General features: G+C 39.0%; 1 protein-coding gene across 3 annotated transcripts in view; it reads right to left on the bottom strand.

Moving 5' to 3' along the window:
• Positions 1 to 18,973, bottom strand: part of Arhgap18 (Rho GTPase activating protein 18) — a 136,889-nt gene that overhangs the window by 10,470 nt on the left and 107,446 nt on the right. For all 3 annotated transcript variants that reach the window (XM_031380656.1, XM_031380658.1, XM_031380657.1), the window contains exons 11-12: positions 13,863 to 14,069; positions 11,970 to 12,110 (exon numbers count right to left, since the gene is read on the bottom strand). In XM_031380656.1, coding sequence (XP_031236516.1) covers positions 11,970 to 12,110; positions 13,863 to 14,069 — 348 coding nt within the window. The remainder of the gene's footprint in view (positions 1 to 11,969; positions 12,111 to 13,862; positions 14,070 to 18,973) is intronic.

Here is an 18,973-nt window from a genome sequence, read left to right as displayed (position 1 = left end):
CAGAAATCTGCCTGCCTCTGCCTCCCAAGTGCTGGGATTAAAGGCATGCACCACCACTGCCCAGCAAGATTCTCTCTTCTATCTCTTGTATTTTGTTGGTGATGCTTGCATCATGTGATTATCCTGATTCACCAACTATTAGAGGCAATTGATTTGGTGACTGTATACAACACTTTTGACAGTTTCTGGGGAAACAAGGAAACGGGAGATGATAGGTGGCTGCTCCTAGCATTGTTGGATGTACTGTCAAAGGAAAAGAATAAGCTCTGTGATAAAATTAACTTCTAACGTCTTAGAATATGGTGAAGGACAATAAACTCAGCAACAAAACTGATCATCTTTCTAGATGAATATAAATGGTGTAAACGTTTCTAATGTGCCCTAGAAAAGAATCTTGCAACCACAGAGCTAAAGTTGCAGAATATCAAACCGAAGCTCTCCTTATAATGTTGGCTGAATTACATTGAAAATTCAATTCCCAGCCTCAGAGAGCACCAGTAGTTAAAATGAGAGCATTAATTTCCAAAGAATGAGATCCTGTGACTAGGGATGAAGGTGTGTAGGAAGACCCTATTGAAGCTGAGAACTTTGAATCCTCAGATTCTCAGTGGATTATCTCACTGGTGGAAGTAGTGTCTCCACTATCAGCAGATGTATTCCTACCCCAATCCATTGAAATACTGACTTTTCCACTTTTGACAGAGGAAATTAATCCTTAATACTTTGCTAAATCAGCAGTGACTTTCTCAGAAGGAGATGCCAGGCAAGACAATACTGATGTCTCTTGGGGCCACCAATAGTTGATTTTAGACCTATATCCAGACTTAAGGCTGAACAGGTTTCTAGAGGGAAGATAAAAAGTGTAGTCCATGAGGAAATGCACTATACTTCTAAAAGGCTTAATCAAGGAGAAGTCTGGGAAATATGTGTGGGAATGGATTTTATGGGTTTGGGATAATAGTAGAAGGAACATAAGACTCAGTCTGTTGATACTAGACTAGAGGTTCTAGATTTAATACAGAATCTTACACACTTAAAAATGTGTTAAAAGGTTGTTTGAATGGCTGGCTGAAACATTTGCCAAAAGATGGTCTACTAAAAAGGATGAAGGGATTTGAAGTCTCAGGGAAATTGCAATGCTTGAGTAGATGTAACACCTGATCCTGCACAATGGAAAGGCCCAGAAGACACACCCTTTACTAATCCTATAAGAAGCAAAATAGTGAAAAGGTCATTAACACAGTTGAAGAGGTATTTTGTTCCCCTTCTATGTGCTAGACCTTAGGGTTGGAGAAATGGCTGCTCAGTTGGTTGAATTAAATGCAATAACCTTAATTGGGCTCTGAGGTAGCAGGAACCAGGTGGCAGAACTGAATCACCAAAGCCAAGGTGATAGTAGTTATTGTAATGGAAATAAGTAGATAAAACAATGCCCATAATGGCTGGTGTGGGATATGGAGAGACATTCCTTCTAAGGTAAGGAGTAAGTTATTGTACCTGACATCTCCCCACACTGAAAAAGAAGCACATTTAGTGAGTCTATTTGGAATCTGGAGACAGCACATTCTTCACTTTGGTGTGTTACTCAGGCCCATAAACCAAGTGACTCAGAGAGCTGCTAGCTCTGTGTGGTGCCCAGAACAGAAGAATGTTCTTCAATGAGTCCAGGCTACTATGTGGTCTACTCTACCTTTTGGACCATATGATCCAGTAAACCCAATGGTACTTGAGGTGTCAGTGGCAGATAGTGATGCTGTTTGGTGCCTTTGGCAGTCCCCTATAGATGAATCATAGAAGAGACCTTTGCAATTTTGAAGCAAGGCCATCGTCTACAGACAACCATTTTCCCTTTGTAAAAATAGCCCTTGGCTAGCTATATGAGCTTAGTGGAAACTGCACATTTGACAATCGGCCATAAAGTTACTATGCAACCTGAGCTGACCAACATGATCTGGGAGTATTTTCTGACTCATCAAGTCATAAAGTAGGAAATGCACAGCAGCAATCTATACTCAATTTTAAATATATGCATATTCATGTATATATGTAATATATTAGCAAAATATATATTTTAGTAATTATATATATTATAGCTATATATCTTCCATTTGATACACACACACACACACACACACACACACACACACACACACACACACAGCACACACAGAGTGATTGGGCCTGAACTGATCCTGAAAGTACACCAAGTTATGTGAAGAAGTCACCCAAATGCCAAATGGTTTCTACTACCATTACACTGTTCTCTGTGGCTAGGCTTGTATCTACAGCCTCATGAGGCATACCCTATGATTGGTTGACTGAGGAAGAGAAGACTACGGCCTGGTTTACTGATGATTCTACACATCATGTAGGCACCATCCAGAAGCTGCAGCATTACATCCAATTTCTGGGACAACCCGCAAAGACACCAGCAAGAGTAATCTTTTTCACTGTAAAGATAACTTTTGGCAGTACACATGGTCATACAATTTTGCTTGGAAGCAGAAATTGCCAGATGTGATTCTTCACTGATTCATAGGTTGTAGCTAATGGACTTGCTACATGGAGACTTGGAAAGCACATGATAGAAAAGACATATGGGGAGAAAGAATGTGGATAGATCTCTCCAAATGGGCAAAGGATATAAAGATACTTAGAAATGTGAATCCAAAACAAAAGATGACTTCAGTAGAAGAGTAGTTCAGTAACCTAGTAGATAGAATGGCCCCTTCTCTGGACAGTCAGCCTCTTTCCCAGCCATCCCTGCTGCCATTGCCCAATGGACCCATGAACAAAGTGCCCATGGTGGCAGAAATAGTAAACTACTCAGGAGCTCAACAACATGGACTTCTACTCATCAAGACTGACTTGGCTACAGTTACTAAGTGCCAGATCTGCCAACAACAGAGACCAACATTGAGCCCCAGTTATAACTCAGTCACCTTTATGGTACCTAAAGGTAACAAATATGACATTTCTACCCAGGGTGAATAGCCAGAGACCTTGTGGAACGTTACCTACATTGGACCATTTACTCCATGGAAAGGGCAACATGTGTTCTTACTGGGCTTATTCTTTACATGGACTTGCCTTTCCTGTATTTAATATTTCTGCCAAAACTAACATCACTGGACTTACAGAATGCATTACCCATCATCAAGGTATTCCACACAGTATTGCTTCTGACCAGAAACTCACATCACAGCCAGAGGAATGAGACAGTGGGCCCACAATCATGTAATTTACTAGTCTTACCCTGTTCCCTATCATCCTGAAGCAGCTGGCCTGATAGGATGATGGAATAGCCTTCAGAAAACATAGTTACAAGCACCAATTTGGTGGCAGCAGCATGGAGGGCTGGGGCAAGGTTTTTCAGAAGGTAGTATATGTTTTGAATCAGTCTGTAATATATATGGTATATGGTGTGGTTTCTCCCATAGCCAAGATCCACAGGTACAAGAATCAAGGGGTGGAAACAGGAATAGTTTCACTCACTGTTACCTCTTGTGATGTTTTAGGGAAAATATGGCTTCCTGTTGTTATAACCTTAAGTTCTGCTGGCCTAGAAACTTTTGTTCCAGAGCAAGGAATGCTTCTTTCAGGAGATATAATATTTCATTGTCTTGAAAACTAACTTTCCCCTGGCCACTTTGGGCTTCTGATACCCTGAAGCCAACAAGCTAACAGTGTTAGGAGGGTTGAACCAGATTACTATGGGGAAATTGGATTGTTTCTCCATGATAGAGGTAAGAAGGATTATGTCTGGAGTGCAGGGGATCCTTAGGGCACCTTTTGGTGCTACCGTGGCCTATGATTAAAATCTAAGCAGTGTGACAAAGGGCACAGTCCCTTCAGAAATAAATGTACAGGTCACTTCTCCCAGAAAGTGTCAAGACCTGCTCACATAATTGGTAAGTACAAAAGAAATACAGAATTGGTGGTAGAAGGAGGTAGTTATAAATACCAACTAAGGCCACAGGACCAGTTTGCGGAAATGAAGGTTATTATTTATATGTATTTCTGTTGTATTTTGTTAAGAATGTATTTGTATATATATATTTGTGTTTTCCTCAATTTCTTTTCCATGTAGTATAGTACCAATTATAAGAATATCAGTGGTTTTCATATTTAAGTTTAAGAAACTAAAAGAATGCCCCTCCAGGGACATTGACACCTATTCTAAATTTATAATGTGCTTGCAATTGTATGAGGGATAGTTGTATCCATTAGGTAGAATTATGACCTGATTAAATATATAATGTGTTAGCAATTTTACATAGTATAGTTATAGAATTTGGGGCATAATTATAATCTAGTTATTGTTTTCAATTAGAAATTAAGCAACCCCCCCAAAAAATTCTGCCAGGCGGTGGTGGCACATGCCTTTAATCCCAGCACTTAGGAGGCAGAGGCAGGCGGATCTCTGAGTTCGAGGACAGCCTGGTCTACAGAGTGAGTTCCAGGACAGGCAGGGCTCAACAGAGAAATCTTGTCTTGAAAAACCAAAAAGAAATTAAGCATGACATAAAGGAGATATGACTGTGTGTCAAGTTGACAGGGGATGGATGTGTGATAGCTATTCTCGATTGTAAATTTGACTATACCTGGAGTTAACTAAAAACCCAAATGGCTGGGCACACCTGTGAAGGATTTCGTTTTTCTTCCTTAAATCATTTGTAGTGGGAAGCCCCACCTTGAAGCTGGGCCACACCTTCATGTAGCAGCCTCTATAAAGGACATGGAAGAAGGAAGCTCCCTCTTTGACTGCTCGGTCTCCCTGACAAGTCTATCCTTTTACATTAGAGTCTACTTCTCTGGTATTCTGACAAACACTGAAGAACAACTGAGACATCCAGCCTGTGGCCTACTGCACAAAGACTGGATTCTTCTGTTGGTAGACAGCCATTGTTGGACTAGCTGGACCACAGCCTGTAAGCTACTGTATAATAACCCCCGTTTATACATATTCATTCTATAAGTACTGTTCCCTAGAGAACCCTGACTGATATGCTGATTAGCAGCAGTAACATCATCCATTACATTGGGAAGGAGTCTGCCTGTGAACTGAAGTTATCTGACATACAGAGGATCTGCTGTAGATAAGGACTAATGTGCCATTCAAGCTCAGTTCCCAGTGAGTTTACAAGGTAAAGAATGTTAATTTCCTCTGTAACACCAAGACTACTGTTAACAGAAAAACGCTCTCAAATGGTCCTTACACATGTTATATATTGAACTAAAGTGTGTTTAGAGAAACTTGACTGTAGTTCTGATCTGGTTAAATAAACCATGATCTTTCCCGCTTCTTCTGCCAGGTGTAAACATTACATTCATTATAGTTTTGACCTCCAAAAGTTTACTATACAGCCATGAGACAGCCTTCTTTCCCCTTAAACACATTGGAATGGGAAGTTGATGCCTTTAGTGCTAGAGAAAACCCTTTATTATCATCAAAAGAGCAAATTAGAAACGAAGATTTCTTAACAAGGTCAGATGTAATATATGCTTTAGAAATTAAGTGAGGACATTTTAGCAAAGTATCTTAACCAAAATGACATGTGGATCACCCTAGTGTGAACTTCCAATACCAGGAAGGTGGTGGTGGTGTATAGAGACCTTCTGTCTTAAACGGTGCTCCAAATGTGGTTTTTGCTATCAGAATGCCTTTAACTTTAACCTGATTCAGATGCAGAAAACATTAAGGGCCCTAATATTTTATGGAAGTAGATCAGTATTTAATTCACAGTGAAATAAGTCTTATTTTTTTAAATTTTTTACATGATATTTGTATACTCTATTTAAGATTGAAGTATGTCATAAAAATGAAAGAGTGTGATGTTGTTTGATTTGATTTTCCACATGAGTCTCCTAGTTAAGCCAGAGTCTGTTGTCCTGATCTATAAAGCAGGTGCTAGAACTGGTGATCAATACCTGTCACAATGATCAATACCCTTGATGACCTTCTCAGTGAAACCCCAGGTGAATGCATGCCTAGGAAAGCTGGCTCAGAGGTAAACCACCAGAGCCTGCATACTATTCAGCTGACTCCAGCTTCCTCCAGCCTGAGTCCCTAAACCTGAAACTCTTACAAAATCATCTGGGCTTTTGGAAAGTTTATAAACATTTAAAAAATGGAGCTCTGCTTTAGTGTCCGATACCAGGTCATCCAGAGTGAGGTCGAAGTTAAGGGCACTATGAGAACTTTGGTTTCCTGAACCCATGTGACCAGAAGTGGGGCGATAACATCAGAGATATCAGACTCCTACAGTCCAAGCTTATAAAAGTCTAGCTTCTCCCTGGGAGGTGAACTGGGGCAGCAGTGGAAGGATCATGTCAATCAAAGACTATGCTGGAAATGAAGCCTGGGAGCGGCAGCAATTTGTCGCTAAGTGATCATCAAAGCTGCCCCTGCATGCTTATTAGACAGAGGCCATCTGAGGAATTACAGGTGCAAGGATGGGATGTCTGTGATTAGCATATGAAGACTAAAGTGGGAAAAAATGTGTGTGCAAAACAAGTAGGAGGAAGAACAACATCCAAGGAAGGGATTTTATGCTAGCGTTCATATGCTATTGTTTCTACTTTTTCAATATTGGAGAAGATACATGTTTTAGAGTGTAGAACAGTGGGACTCTATTTGCCTAAATAGAGGGTTCCATCCTTTGTTCCCTCTCCACCAAAATCTGCACTACAACTAAATATATAGGTTTACATACACCAAAACTGGGTACATGGAGAGAGCAAGATCCCAATAAGTTCATTGCTAACAGAAAATAACTATTTCTAATGGTCTATAATTTGTGATTGTATCTTCCTATCATAATTAATGAACAAAACTTAATAGTATTTTAGAACATTCATGTTCATATCAATTAATTAATACACTGTAGTCAGGAAAACATTTGTCTTATTAGGTAAATTATTATCTTATAACTTGGCTCAAAGTACTCATTTATCTAGTTAAGCTTATCTTAATAGCATGAATGTCCAGTTTTGTATACTTAGCTTTAATAGCATACATAGTATCTTCACAATTGCCATTCCAATCCCCAGCTACCTGACTTTACTACCAAGGTCTGACAAGGGTCCAGAGTGAGAGTCATCATTGATGTTTCTTCAGTATTTAGTGCTTCTAAATCAGCACTTCCTAAATTTCCTCTTTTTCCTTGAGATTCTAAGACAACATGCTTTCTTCATGTTTCTCTTAATTCTGTTAAGTCTTTTCCCATCTTCAGTGTCTCACTATGTAAATGCCAGCATGCCTTGGGTTTCTCTTGCTGTTTTCTCACACTTGAATCACCCTTGAGTTACACAGCATTCTGTGGTCTCAAGTACAATTTCTAGGCTAACTCCAAAAATGTATCTGAAGCTCTTAGTGACCCAGGAACTGCAACCCACCCCTAAATCGACAAGTCTCCCAAGCAGAATTCAGTCTCACATACTCCTACCATGGGATCAGAAGCCACATTGCCCTACTCCTGCTAGGTCTTATTTGAAATTGCTTTTTCAACTGGCCCTTACCCCTATCCAGGTTTATTTTAAAAGCTATCTGCTAGTCATTTCATGCCATCAGCAATGCATAATCAGAACACACACGACGAACTCAAAGATTTGGAATATATTCTTCTTAGAGGCTACAATCTGATACCCTGGAGACATTGAGAAGAATGGTAAGAACTGGTAGGTTTTAAAGGTCTTGAATCCCAACTCTTTTCTCTCTACAGAAGATTAAGATTGCTGCTTAAAATATTCTTTCCTTATCTGAGACAAATAATACAATATACCCTAACCAGGGAAATGGTATTTTAAAATAAAATAATGTTTATAAAATCTTTAGCAATGTGTCTTACTCCAGGTAAATGTTTAAAAAAATTGGGAGTTCGAGAATTTAGCTCAGGGATACAATAGTAAGTGCTGGGTTCTTTCCCTAAAACTAGAAAAAAAAAGTCCTAATTCTCACCCCTCACAAGTCTTGTTTTCTACTCTTCACTGGTGTGCCTTTTATTTTATTTTATTATTTTACTTTTCTATGTACTTCATGATATACAAATGTTATATCATGTACATTTTTATATGCTATGATATAAATATACCATGCCATATCTAATTAGACACCTCTATACAGTTAGACTATTTTCAAACGTGGTTAGAGAAAATGTCAATGAAAGTGAAGGAAAGAGCTTAGAACGTGCTCAGGGCACTCAGTGCTCCTCTAGAGCACTGGAGCTCAGTTCCCAGCATCTACATAGGGAGGTTTACAACCACTTGCAACTCCAGCTCCAGGAGACCCAACCCCTCTTCTGGTCTACACAGACACTTGCACACACATGCTCTCACACACAAACATACACACAATTAAAAATTTGTTTTTTTTAAATCCAATAAGCAGTATAACTTTCAGATTGTTGCCACATGTCAACAAATGTTCTTTAAATAGCATGTTCCAATTTATATACTTTTATCAGTTGTGTATTATCCTGTGTAAAGGATAATACTATCCTACTAAACCTCATTGTACTCTCTAGACTGTCCGTCACAAGGACTGACCTAAAATGCAAATACAAATTGAGTACACTAGAGCCTCAAGCTTGTAGTAATTCCCATTGAAATACGGAATTGAGGCATGGCTCTGCCTTGACCCAGTTTCTGCTTTCTCACTGGCTGTGGCAAGCTGTAGGCCTCTGGCTGAACTAGGTCTTGATTGGCCCTCCAAGGTCACTTACCTTTAGATGTCTACCAGACTTCTCATACTCAACAGGTCCCATATTGAAATTAAAATCTTTCCAATCATCCTAATTTCTCATATCACAAATTTTGAATTTTGGGTCAGTGATTTTCTTTTAGACAGTTTCTCTGTATAGCCTTGCTGTCTGGGAACTCACTTTAAAACACAACGGGGATCCAACTACTCCTCTACTGATTATTTAGTCTGAGCCATGACTATCCATTACCTGGGATCTAAGGACCTCCTACTACTTTTAAGTACCACACATATTTCATGCCTTTACTCAAAATCTCACAATGGCTTCATTTTGCTTGGGTTACATTCAAATTCCAAGGTTCTTTGTGATCTATGCCAACTTCCCTTCTGACCTCATTTCATACCACTCTGTTGGCAAGCTGGCTTCATGCCAGCACATTCACACCATCCTAACACTCAAATGCCTCAACCAAGCTCCTGTCTTAGGACTTGTTAGACTATTCCTTCTACCCAGAATGAGCTTCCGGAGACAGACACAGAGCTCAAATTTCCATCTTCCCTCATACTTTTTACAATGTATAACACCCAAACTGATTAAGTTGATAGGACAAGCTCCTCTCCAAACTTTTTTCTTCTCTCTCTCTCTCTCTTTCTCTCTCTCTCTCTCTCTCCACCCCTCCCACCCCCCCTCTCCTCTTCCTCTCTTTTTTAAATATATTTTTAAGCCAGGTATGGTGGCATATGCCTTTAATCCCATAACTCTGGAGGCAGAGGCAGATGTATATTTCTATGTTCCAAGCCAACCTTATTTGCATAAGGAGTGCCAGGTCGGTCAGCTGGGGCCCCACGGGAAACTCAATTCTTAGTTTCATACTCCTATTTACTTTTGTAGCTGAAGAAAATTGAAGTGGTTATTTTCCATAAATGATAATCAGTATAAATGGATTTCCTAGGTCCCATGGATTGGAGAGAATTTAGAGGTAAGATAAAATTATAGTAAACTCAATGAGATAAACACTTTGTTTGCTATATTCACAATATTTGATACTAACACTAAAGGGGGTTGCTAGTGATCCAGCTCTGTGGGTAGTGTGTTTAACATGAACAAATTCACTACGCATGGTAGTATTCATCTGCAATATAACTCTCTGGGGTTGGGAAAGGATGATCAGAAGTTCCAATTCATCTTTTGTTATTTGTAAGATTCAAGCCATCCTGGATCACAGCTGGATCTCCTACATGATTACATGTTTTCTTTCTTCCTACCTCTTTTATTACCTCCTCCCTCCTCTGAATCCTTCTTATATAAACACACATACACACATACACACATACACACATACACATATATATTTAAAGCATAGCCCACAACACATAGTAAAATACTATATAACCTGTTTATACTTATATTTACTTATTTTATATTTACTTTACTTTAAAATGTTCACTCCCATGGTAGGTAGAGATGGTCTATTTTGTCCAATAATGTCTTTCAAATACCCAAACACAGTATAAGTGGTAACATGAAGAATTGCTTGACAAATGAAGACCGCATTTCAGGCAGTATCCAGCCATAATATTTAGGGCCTGGGCTGAACATTAAGACTATTTAGCTGAAGAATCAAAAAAGAAAAGTGATAAAGTACAAGGAAGTTGGGGTGAGGTGGCTTACATTGCACTCAAAGGCCAGCCATTTGCTAGACAATAGCAACCTCCTATTTACCACAAAATCTAGCCTAAACTTCCACTTTTGATTATTAAGTTCTAGCAATGGAGGATAGATGGATAGATGGATGGATGGAAAGATGGATGCTTTAATGAAAATTCATCTATACACAATTAAATTACATTTTGTGCATTTGTTTGCTCCTTTGTAATTTTTTCCTATGTATATGATTTTAAGATACCAACTTGATTCTTTGATGTCAACTTGAAAGGTAAATTGAATTTAGAAATTTCAACCTAAAGGATAGGCCAAACTGGCCCTAAGTGTTGGGCTGTGACCCTACGAAGACCCTCTGCAGTCCACACTTCTTTTTTCTAGCAGATATGACTTGTTTCATAAATAAGCTTGAGCCCCTCTGAAGCCTCCTCATGGCTGCGTCCTAGTTTGGACCTCTTTGAATAAGCTAATGGGTGATTAAGACTTAGTATCTTGGATCAACAGCATTTTGCTATCTGATTTTTTTCAGAAAAGTAAAGGGCAATTTGGCCTCACTTAATCTGAACAGCCAGGACTACAATGCCAGTCCCCTCTTTACATTGTTTTTGAAAGAAAAATGACCTATAACAAATTCTTTCTAGCTCTATTTTTAAATTAAGCTCCAAAACAACTATAAACAACACTGATAATTTCCCTTGCTTCTATTTTGTATCTTTTAGAGATACTTACAATTGACTTTTAAAACATTTTTATATATCTATGAAAGTATTATTTTTAAGAGAGAGCTACAACTAAATTTAGGCCAAAGAAATAATAATATTTTGGGAACCCCCCACCAAACCCTAGCAGACCATAGGAGAAAAAATGGTCAAAGGCTGACGACTGCATTTTCATGGTTTTCCACAAGATGTCAGCATGTAACTGAACAACTTCAGTTGGGGTGAGGGGTGTTTTCCCTTAAGTAGAACAATAGAAGGCCTCTCCCTCATTCTGAGAGCTGCCACCAGAGCATTGTTAACTCAATTCATAAATATATTTTCATGAATATTTCTTCCTCGTAAACATGGTTCTTAATAAATCCCTACACTAGTTTGTAAACAATGGATCTTTTATCTTAATTTTCTTCTCTACAATGTAAGTTAAAATTCTTCTGATCAAATTACAAAGCTTAAATACTTTTTCCTGGGTCTAGGATTGATCATTTACCTCAAGAAATCCCCAATTCAGTCAAATCTCTGTATGAATTCTTATGGATGAAGCTTAGTGGAGTGCAGAGTAATTTTACTCAGTATATGTCATAACATCAGTGGGCATCTAAACTATACAAAGGGAGTGTGTGTGTGTGTGTGTGTGTGTGTGTGTGTGTGTGTGTGTGTGTGTCCCTGAAGGGGAAAATTGAGAGTAGTCTTCTCTTGACATTATTTCTTTGTTCACCATTACTAAACCACACAATGAGTCCTAACACCTGACCACCTTTCAGTCTTGATCATGAAGAAAAGAAATTGGTCTCCTTCACTCATATTATTACTGAGGCTCAGCAAACAGGAGAAGGCCACACGGAAGGACTTAAATCACAGTAACTATGAACACTCAGGATTTGCTTACACCATTTGCAGTTTTATCTTGCTTTTCATGCTTTTCCCGGTCATAAGCCATTTTCTTCAGCAATTTCTTCATGGCTTTCCTTTCCTTCTTTTGATTCTCAGTATTCTGCTTCCTCACTTGGTTTACAATAAATTTAGGGATCTGTAAAAAAAAGAAGAAGAAGAAGAAGAAGAAGAAGAAGAAGAAGAAGAAGAAGAAGAAGAAGAAGAAGAAGAAGAAGAAGAAAGAAAGAAAGAAAGAAAGAAAGAAAGAAACTTCAGCTGGAGGGGGAAAAAAAGACTTGCAACTTTTTAAACTAAATACTTTAATTTTTTTCTTGATTTTAATTTCAAGAGGATTCAAAGTTCTGTTTCTCCTGGCTAAGCCATTTAAATGTACCATTCATTAACTCTATGAAAAGAAATGAACCGTGAACTCTCTTAGAGCAGGAACATCCACTTGGGGTAATTTACCACCCACTGTGCAAAGTTCCAAAAGGGACTTTGTGAAGTTAAGGTTTTACTGGCCTCTCCATGCTACCGGTGTCATCACAGGTGGGGATTCCCTGAGGAGACCTTTTGGAGGTCACCACTTCTGCAGTTGTTCCTTAGCAACCACCTCTCTCCAGCTCTTCTAAGCTAGCCTAACAAGTCCCTTCCAACAAACCAGATGGCCTCTGCTGTTAGAGAATACAGACGTTCACCCATCAACAAAAGCCAAAAATTTGTTAGTGGTACTCCTAAAAATATACTATACTTCTAAAGATAGGGGAAAACTTATTCTTAGAAATTCTATTAATAAGCAAATACCATTAAAATGTAACTGTAAAATAATGTTCTTAAAAGAGGAAGACATGATGACTGAGCATTATTTTAAACATATGTAAAATAACCTGTATCATTTGCCTTTTGATAGAATATAAGAAGCCTTGAGAATCTAGGGAGCACCATTCTATATTTTTTAAAAATATTGAGATTAGTAGAAGCTCACATTAAAGGTTAAAATTGTTAATATAATTTGGTTTGGGATTTTTTATTTCATTTTTCAAAATGCTTATAAGAAGGGCTCTCTTTCTCTGGAAAAATTATGAATTTAACTGAAAAATGAGACTGTAATCAACCAAATCTCTCATTAACATGTATGTTGATTATCTGTCAAAACTTAAGATCAACCTAAGAGTAAGACAGGAAATCGAGTTCAAGACCTCAGCAATCAGGGTGCAGAATGAATGTTCATGGCCCTTTAAATAACAGTTCTCTGAAAAATAAGGGAATGAAGAGAAGCAAAGACAGCATGAGTACTCTCAGACATGACAGCCTGAACACCAGGCAGAGGAGAAGTGGCCAGCGGAACTATGGAAGGCAGACTTTGTAAGAGGCACTCTTTCTTGACCTAATTTTATGATTTTAAAACTAGAAATTCACAAGGCCTTCCTTACCTCTGTACTCACAAATGTACATGTGGTATATTTTTAAGCCATTAAGACAAAAGAACATATTGCGTTTATAAGCGTTCATAAAGTTATTTTCATGATGACTATGAACAATTATGCTAGGTAATCACATGACCATTATTGCAATTTTAAAACAAATACCACATGCTTTTCTCATAGTAAGCACATAGATCTACAGTGTTGTGTATATGCAAGTGTGTGTGTGTGTGTGTGTGTGTGTGTGTGTGTGTGTCTGTGTGGCTTAGGAAAAGAATGTTGGGAGAAGAGTTAGAGATCCTAGAGTTGATGAGAAAGAGGGATTATGGAAAACATAATAAAAAGATAAAAAGAGAGCACCACCTGCAGGGAGGAAGAGAACTTGCCAGAAGGAATGCTGGCCGTAGGGGGAGTCTAATGGCACATACGCACTAAGCTGTCACTATGAAACCCACTATAAAAAATTAAGTTAAAAACATACTTACTGTCCATAAAAGTTTCTGGTACCTAATCAATAAGTGCATGACATTTGCTGTCCCAACTGCCATTTCAAATTCTCGCTGTTCACTGGACTTCAAGCCCAGTGTGTGGCACATGAAGAGATTCGGGGCCATGACCATTGCTACATTCACAGCTGTCATCTTGTTCTTCTCTTTGTTATCTATGACTCTTTGGAGAAATTCAAGCAAGGCCTAAAACAAAGATGATCAAGATTTCTGTCATACATGGAGCTAAGAGAGCTAAGTGCTATATTATAAAGGACTTTTAAGTCACTTAAAATTGAGCATATTTAACTCTAAAAGGCCTTCTGAAAAGGTCATATGGAAACCACCTATTATATAAGCTTCTTAAAATATATTCCTGACACACAGAGTTTAAATGCAATTACCTTGAAGGGGACAGCGCCCCTACTAAACACCACAGGCTACCAAATGAAAAGCCCAAATACTGGGATTAGCTACCTCTTTGGGAGTTGGCCAATAATTATTTCCATTGCTCTTGATTATCCTTCAGGATTTTATAGTATGAAGATACCACATACTTGAGAAATCACACATGGCGTCACTTGAGATACCTCACATAGAGACATCAACATAGTAGTGACCTCAAAGCTTCATCCCTACCTGCTAGATTTCATGGTTCTGGAAGGTGCTATATGTGCAACTAGAACAGAAAGGTAGACATCAATCTTATCCAGCTATGAACTCTGTGAACTACAATGATGAATATGCTGGCCAGATGTGCCCACTGGAGTAGTTCGTGGCACAAATGCCATGGCAATAACTTATCACTTTCTGGTTAGACTTAAGGCCTACTCACAAGAAGGAAGCTACACTTGTCACCATTTTCTGGGCCAAGACCCTGCACCTACACAGATCATAGACCCTAGTGAAGAACCTTCTATTATTATTGTGCTAAATGAAAAACATATTAAACCAACTCTTTATGACTCACTACTGTTTCCGTAGACTAGCACCACTCTTAAGCCTCATAAGAAAAGCTTATTCCTGAGATTGGCACTTAAAACAGAGACCTATAACTGGCTAAGTTGTGTAGCACAGGACTACAGAATGCTGAGCCCTAAGCTGTGTCTGTATCACAGGCCTTCCCCTCAAGGCTGAGGGACAGAGAGACTGTAAAAGCCAGGTGACAGATGACTTCAATAAAGTAGTGTTTACTAGCCACAGCAGTGGAGCTACACATATGAACTCACAGTACTTGTGACAGAGTAAGTGAGACCTCCACAAGCACAAGCCAGTCAAACCTCACTCATGGAGGAAAAAGAGGAGTTCAATGTCACATGCCTAACAAAGCAGATGCAGGCATTTGATAGTTCCTGGGAGGAGATCCAGAACTGGCCCCACGCCAGGAGTACATGGGCGACACAAACCGGATTCAGTGGTCTTAAAATTAGAAAAAAGGACATGAAGTTGGGTGGGTAGGGAGGTGAAGGTGGGTCTGGGAAGAGCTAAGGAATTGAAATAAAAAAAATACTAGAAAAATATGGAATTATAATAATATTATAAAATAATTATCTTAATATCAAAGAATCAAAAGAATAATCAAGGTGTTGTTTAAAATAAAAATAGTAAGGAAAGAAAACTTTTAAAGGGAGTCTGACTTGTGATACTCCTTATAAAGTAAGAAGACCTGCCTTCAAGCCTGTCAACCTGAGGTCAGCCATCAGAACCCACGTGGCAGAAAGAGATAGACAACTCATAGAAGCTGTGGTGTAAACTTCACATATGTGCCAACACAATGCACCCATACACATGAATATATAGATGAATGCAAAAAAATTAAAAATAGGCTGGAAGGGCTAAGGAGGGCTTAGATGGTAAAGTGCCAGCTACATAAGCATTCAGAGCTGAGTGCGGTTCCAGAACTCATGTAAAAAGTGGGGTTAATCAGTGTGTTTGAAGAGGCAAAAATAGGCTAATTCACCAACCAGCCTAGCCTGATCTAGGGTTCTTTAGATGTCAGTGAGAGGCCATCTCTCAAAACACAAGGTATTCAGCTCCTTAGAATGACATGCAAGGTTGACCTCTGGCCTACACAAGCACCCACACATACACACACAGAGACTGGAGCCCATGCATGCACACAAGCACTTGCCCTATGTATGTGAGTCATGCATAACTACAACCTTCTATCTATATTTAACAGTCTACCAGCAAAGCTCCTCATACAGCCAGACAAAGCCCAGAACAGTGTATCCTTCTCAGGAAACTGTGGCCCTGGGCAGTTAAGGCAGAGAGTATGTCTGACGTGGCAAACAGGTGTGTGCCAATTCAGCCTTCTGAGGCTGAATCATATAAACATTCCCATGTTTCAGAAAGTGGTAATTATTTCAACTCAAGGAGGGAGGGATAGAGAAAGAGAAGGAGAGAGAGGAGGTAAAAGGAAAGAAGGTCTAGGGAGAGACGGGGAGGGTAAAGAAAGGGAAGGAAATGAAAATAAAGGAAAAAGAAAGAAGAAAACAATCGTTGAGCTAGTGCCCTCTGGCTCAGTTTCATTCACAGTAGGGGACTCCAGAGCCTGCCTGCACAAAACCTAAACAAAATGAGCTTTGTGATTGGAAAGAAAATAACAGAGGTTTTTAAAAACCGAGGGACTGGATGAGCTGGGACTCTGTGGACCAGTTAGGCCTTGTTCAGTATCATGTTCTTACTTCCACACCCACCATACTCTGAACTGTCAACCTCCACAGCCACCAGCAGCTGAGTCACCCTTCTCTGCCAAGGTGGAAGGTTCTTTTTGCCTGTTCTTTTGAACTGATTTTCTGAAGACTATCATTGGCTGCACATGTGTTTGAAGCTCTCAGTGATTGTAGCAGCATACTAGGTACGTGCTAAAGATCATCATTCTCATCCTTACAAAAGGGGGGCACTATGGCCAGCCCAGTGTTCACACAACAAAATTCTTCTGTTTTAAATAATGTTACTAGAGGGTACATGACCAGAAAAAGCTGCAGGAGGAATTTAATCACAAGTCTTTATGGCTTTTGTTCTGAACTCTTAACTGTGCACACAAGCACACTTTGATAGCTAGCCTAAATAGGCTAGACCAAAATCGAAGGAGTGAAGTCAGATGATACTGCCCTTTCTACAAGATTTCAGAGCAGACACAAAAATAACAACGAACAATAAAACAAACAAAACAAAAAGAGGGAAAAGTAAAGACTAGATTTTAGTGCTAAGAAGGTGAGCTGCGTGAGGTTTAGCTACAGTTTGAATCAAGCTAAAGGAAAGGCTTAAGACCTAACAGCAAAATGTATGTATCTAATATCTGCTTCAGTGCTTGGAAAGCTAAATTGTAATCCAAGCACCATGTTGTATTGAAGCAACATGTTCACAAATGAGGACAAAAGATTAATTGAAGTTTAGGAAAAAAAATTTAATTCTGCACCACAGAGACTAGAATGGTTTCTCAGGGACCAAATGTATCTCTTTCTTTATGAGCATAAATTACAAAGATTAGATAATTATTTTAATTGTGGTATGCATATGCAATAAGATTGTTCAAAATATTACTAGAGGAATGTTAGAGAAAGGGAGGAGGAGAGAGGAAAGGGAGGAAAGGGGGTAGTTAGTAAGATGTTGGCTCAGTTTGAAATAGTAACAGTAACAGTAATAGTAACAGTAGTTTCACCTATACTGAGCAACGCGGTGTTTTAAGCAGTTATAAACAATACTGAGAGCTGAGTGTGAGGTCTGATTTCCTGTAAACCTACACTTGAGGCCCAAGGCCCAGGACAATAGCTACTCCTTATCTATAAGAGCTTAGTGGCTACTGTTTCCTATACCTCCTTAGAAATTTGTTCCTATGTAAAATAGGAATACTGTTCTTCTAGTCTTCAAGGATGTGTGGCAACATATATAATCAAGTTTTAAAATGAAATAAAATCAATTTCAGAAGAGAGAGGCAGAGAGATGGCTCAGCAGCTAAGAAAGATGTTCTTACAGAGTGGCCAGAGTTAAATTCCCAGCACCCGGGTGGGGTGGTTCACAGCACATTGTAACTCAAGCCCTCTTCTGGACTCTGCAGATACTCATACTATGCCCCCTCATAAATAAATAAAATTAAAACCCTTTAAAGGGGATGGCCAGGTGCTCTGTGTTTCAGAGCAGTCCCTCTTCTTGCAAACCTGAGTTCGGTTCCTAATACCCCTGTTGATAGCTCATAGCTACCTGTACCTATAGCTCTGACACTCTGTTCTGCATTCCAAAAGTACTACATATATGCACCCATGCATATACATGTGCGTGACCACACACACACACTTAAGAATAAAAATTAATCTTTAAAACCTCCCTTAAAACTATACAGTGTCTAACTATGGGTAACTAGATTAATGTAAGCTCTTTCTTGATGCATAGAAATAAGTCTTCCCTAGTTTTCCACGTCAGTTAGGTACAGTTCATTGATCCAATGGGTAGTAACCCAAAAGGAAAGCAATGTTGAAGTAGTGTTCCCAATGGTTTCTATCTTTGTCCATCTGCATCAGAATGCACTGTCCCTCCCTGACCTCAGCTTCATGCTGGGCTTATTTTTCACAAATAGCACACGGGGTTCTCCTCTTCCAGACAACAACCTAAGGAGTGGGGCAAGGAACAGATAAGGATAAGGAGTTCACATTAAGCTTCCCCAAGTTACACCTCAATGGAGTTTCTCTTCTCTGTGGATATATTTCACGGTTGGTAAACATATAGTTTGGCTCATACCTTAATGATGCTTCTATTAATAGGCTTGTTTGAAAATCTCATCAAAACCACTTAAATAAGTAAAATTGCTTTACTGTGTCTCAGAATTTCACCACATAGCATGTTCACATTTAAGCATAAACTTACCCTTTCACCAAAATCACACAAAAATGTTTAGCTATCCATATATCCATATGGAAGCAGAATAATAAAAGAATATGCCTAGACTTGGAAGGCCAATACGAAGAAAGGTTCTAGAGCCACCTTGCTCACTAGCAACCACAATGGAATGTCCTTCCTCTAATTGGTTTTAAGAAATATAGGTCTATTTGAACTCATGGGTCTTTCAGGTTCCCTTACAGAGCTCATTCTCATGGGCCTGTCATGTAAGC

Source organism: Mastomys coucha, unplaced genomic scaffold (assembly GCF_008632895.1).
Source record: "Mastomys coucha isolate ucsf_1 unplaced genomic scaffold, UCSF_Mcou_1 pScaffold2, whole genome shotgun sequence".
Lineage (NCBI taxonomy): Eukaryota > Metazoa > Chordata > Mammalia > Rodentia > Muridae > Mastomys > Mastomys coucha.
Note: the sequence above shows the minus strand (reverse complement) of the source record. Positions and strands in the feature narration are given on the sequence as shown.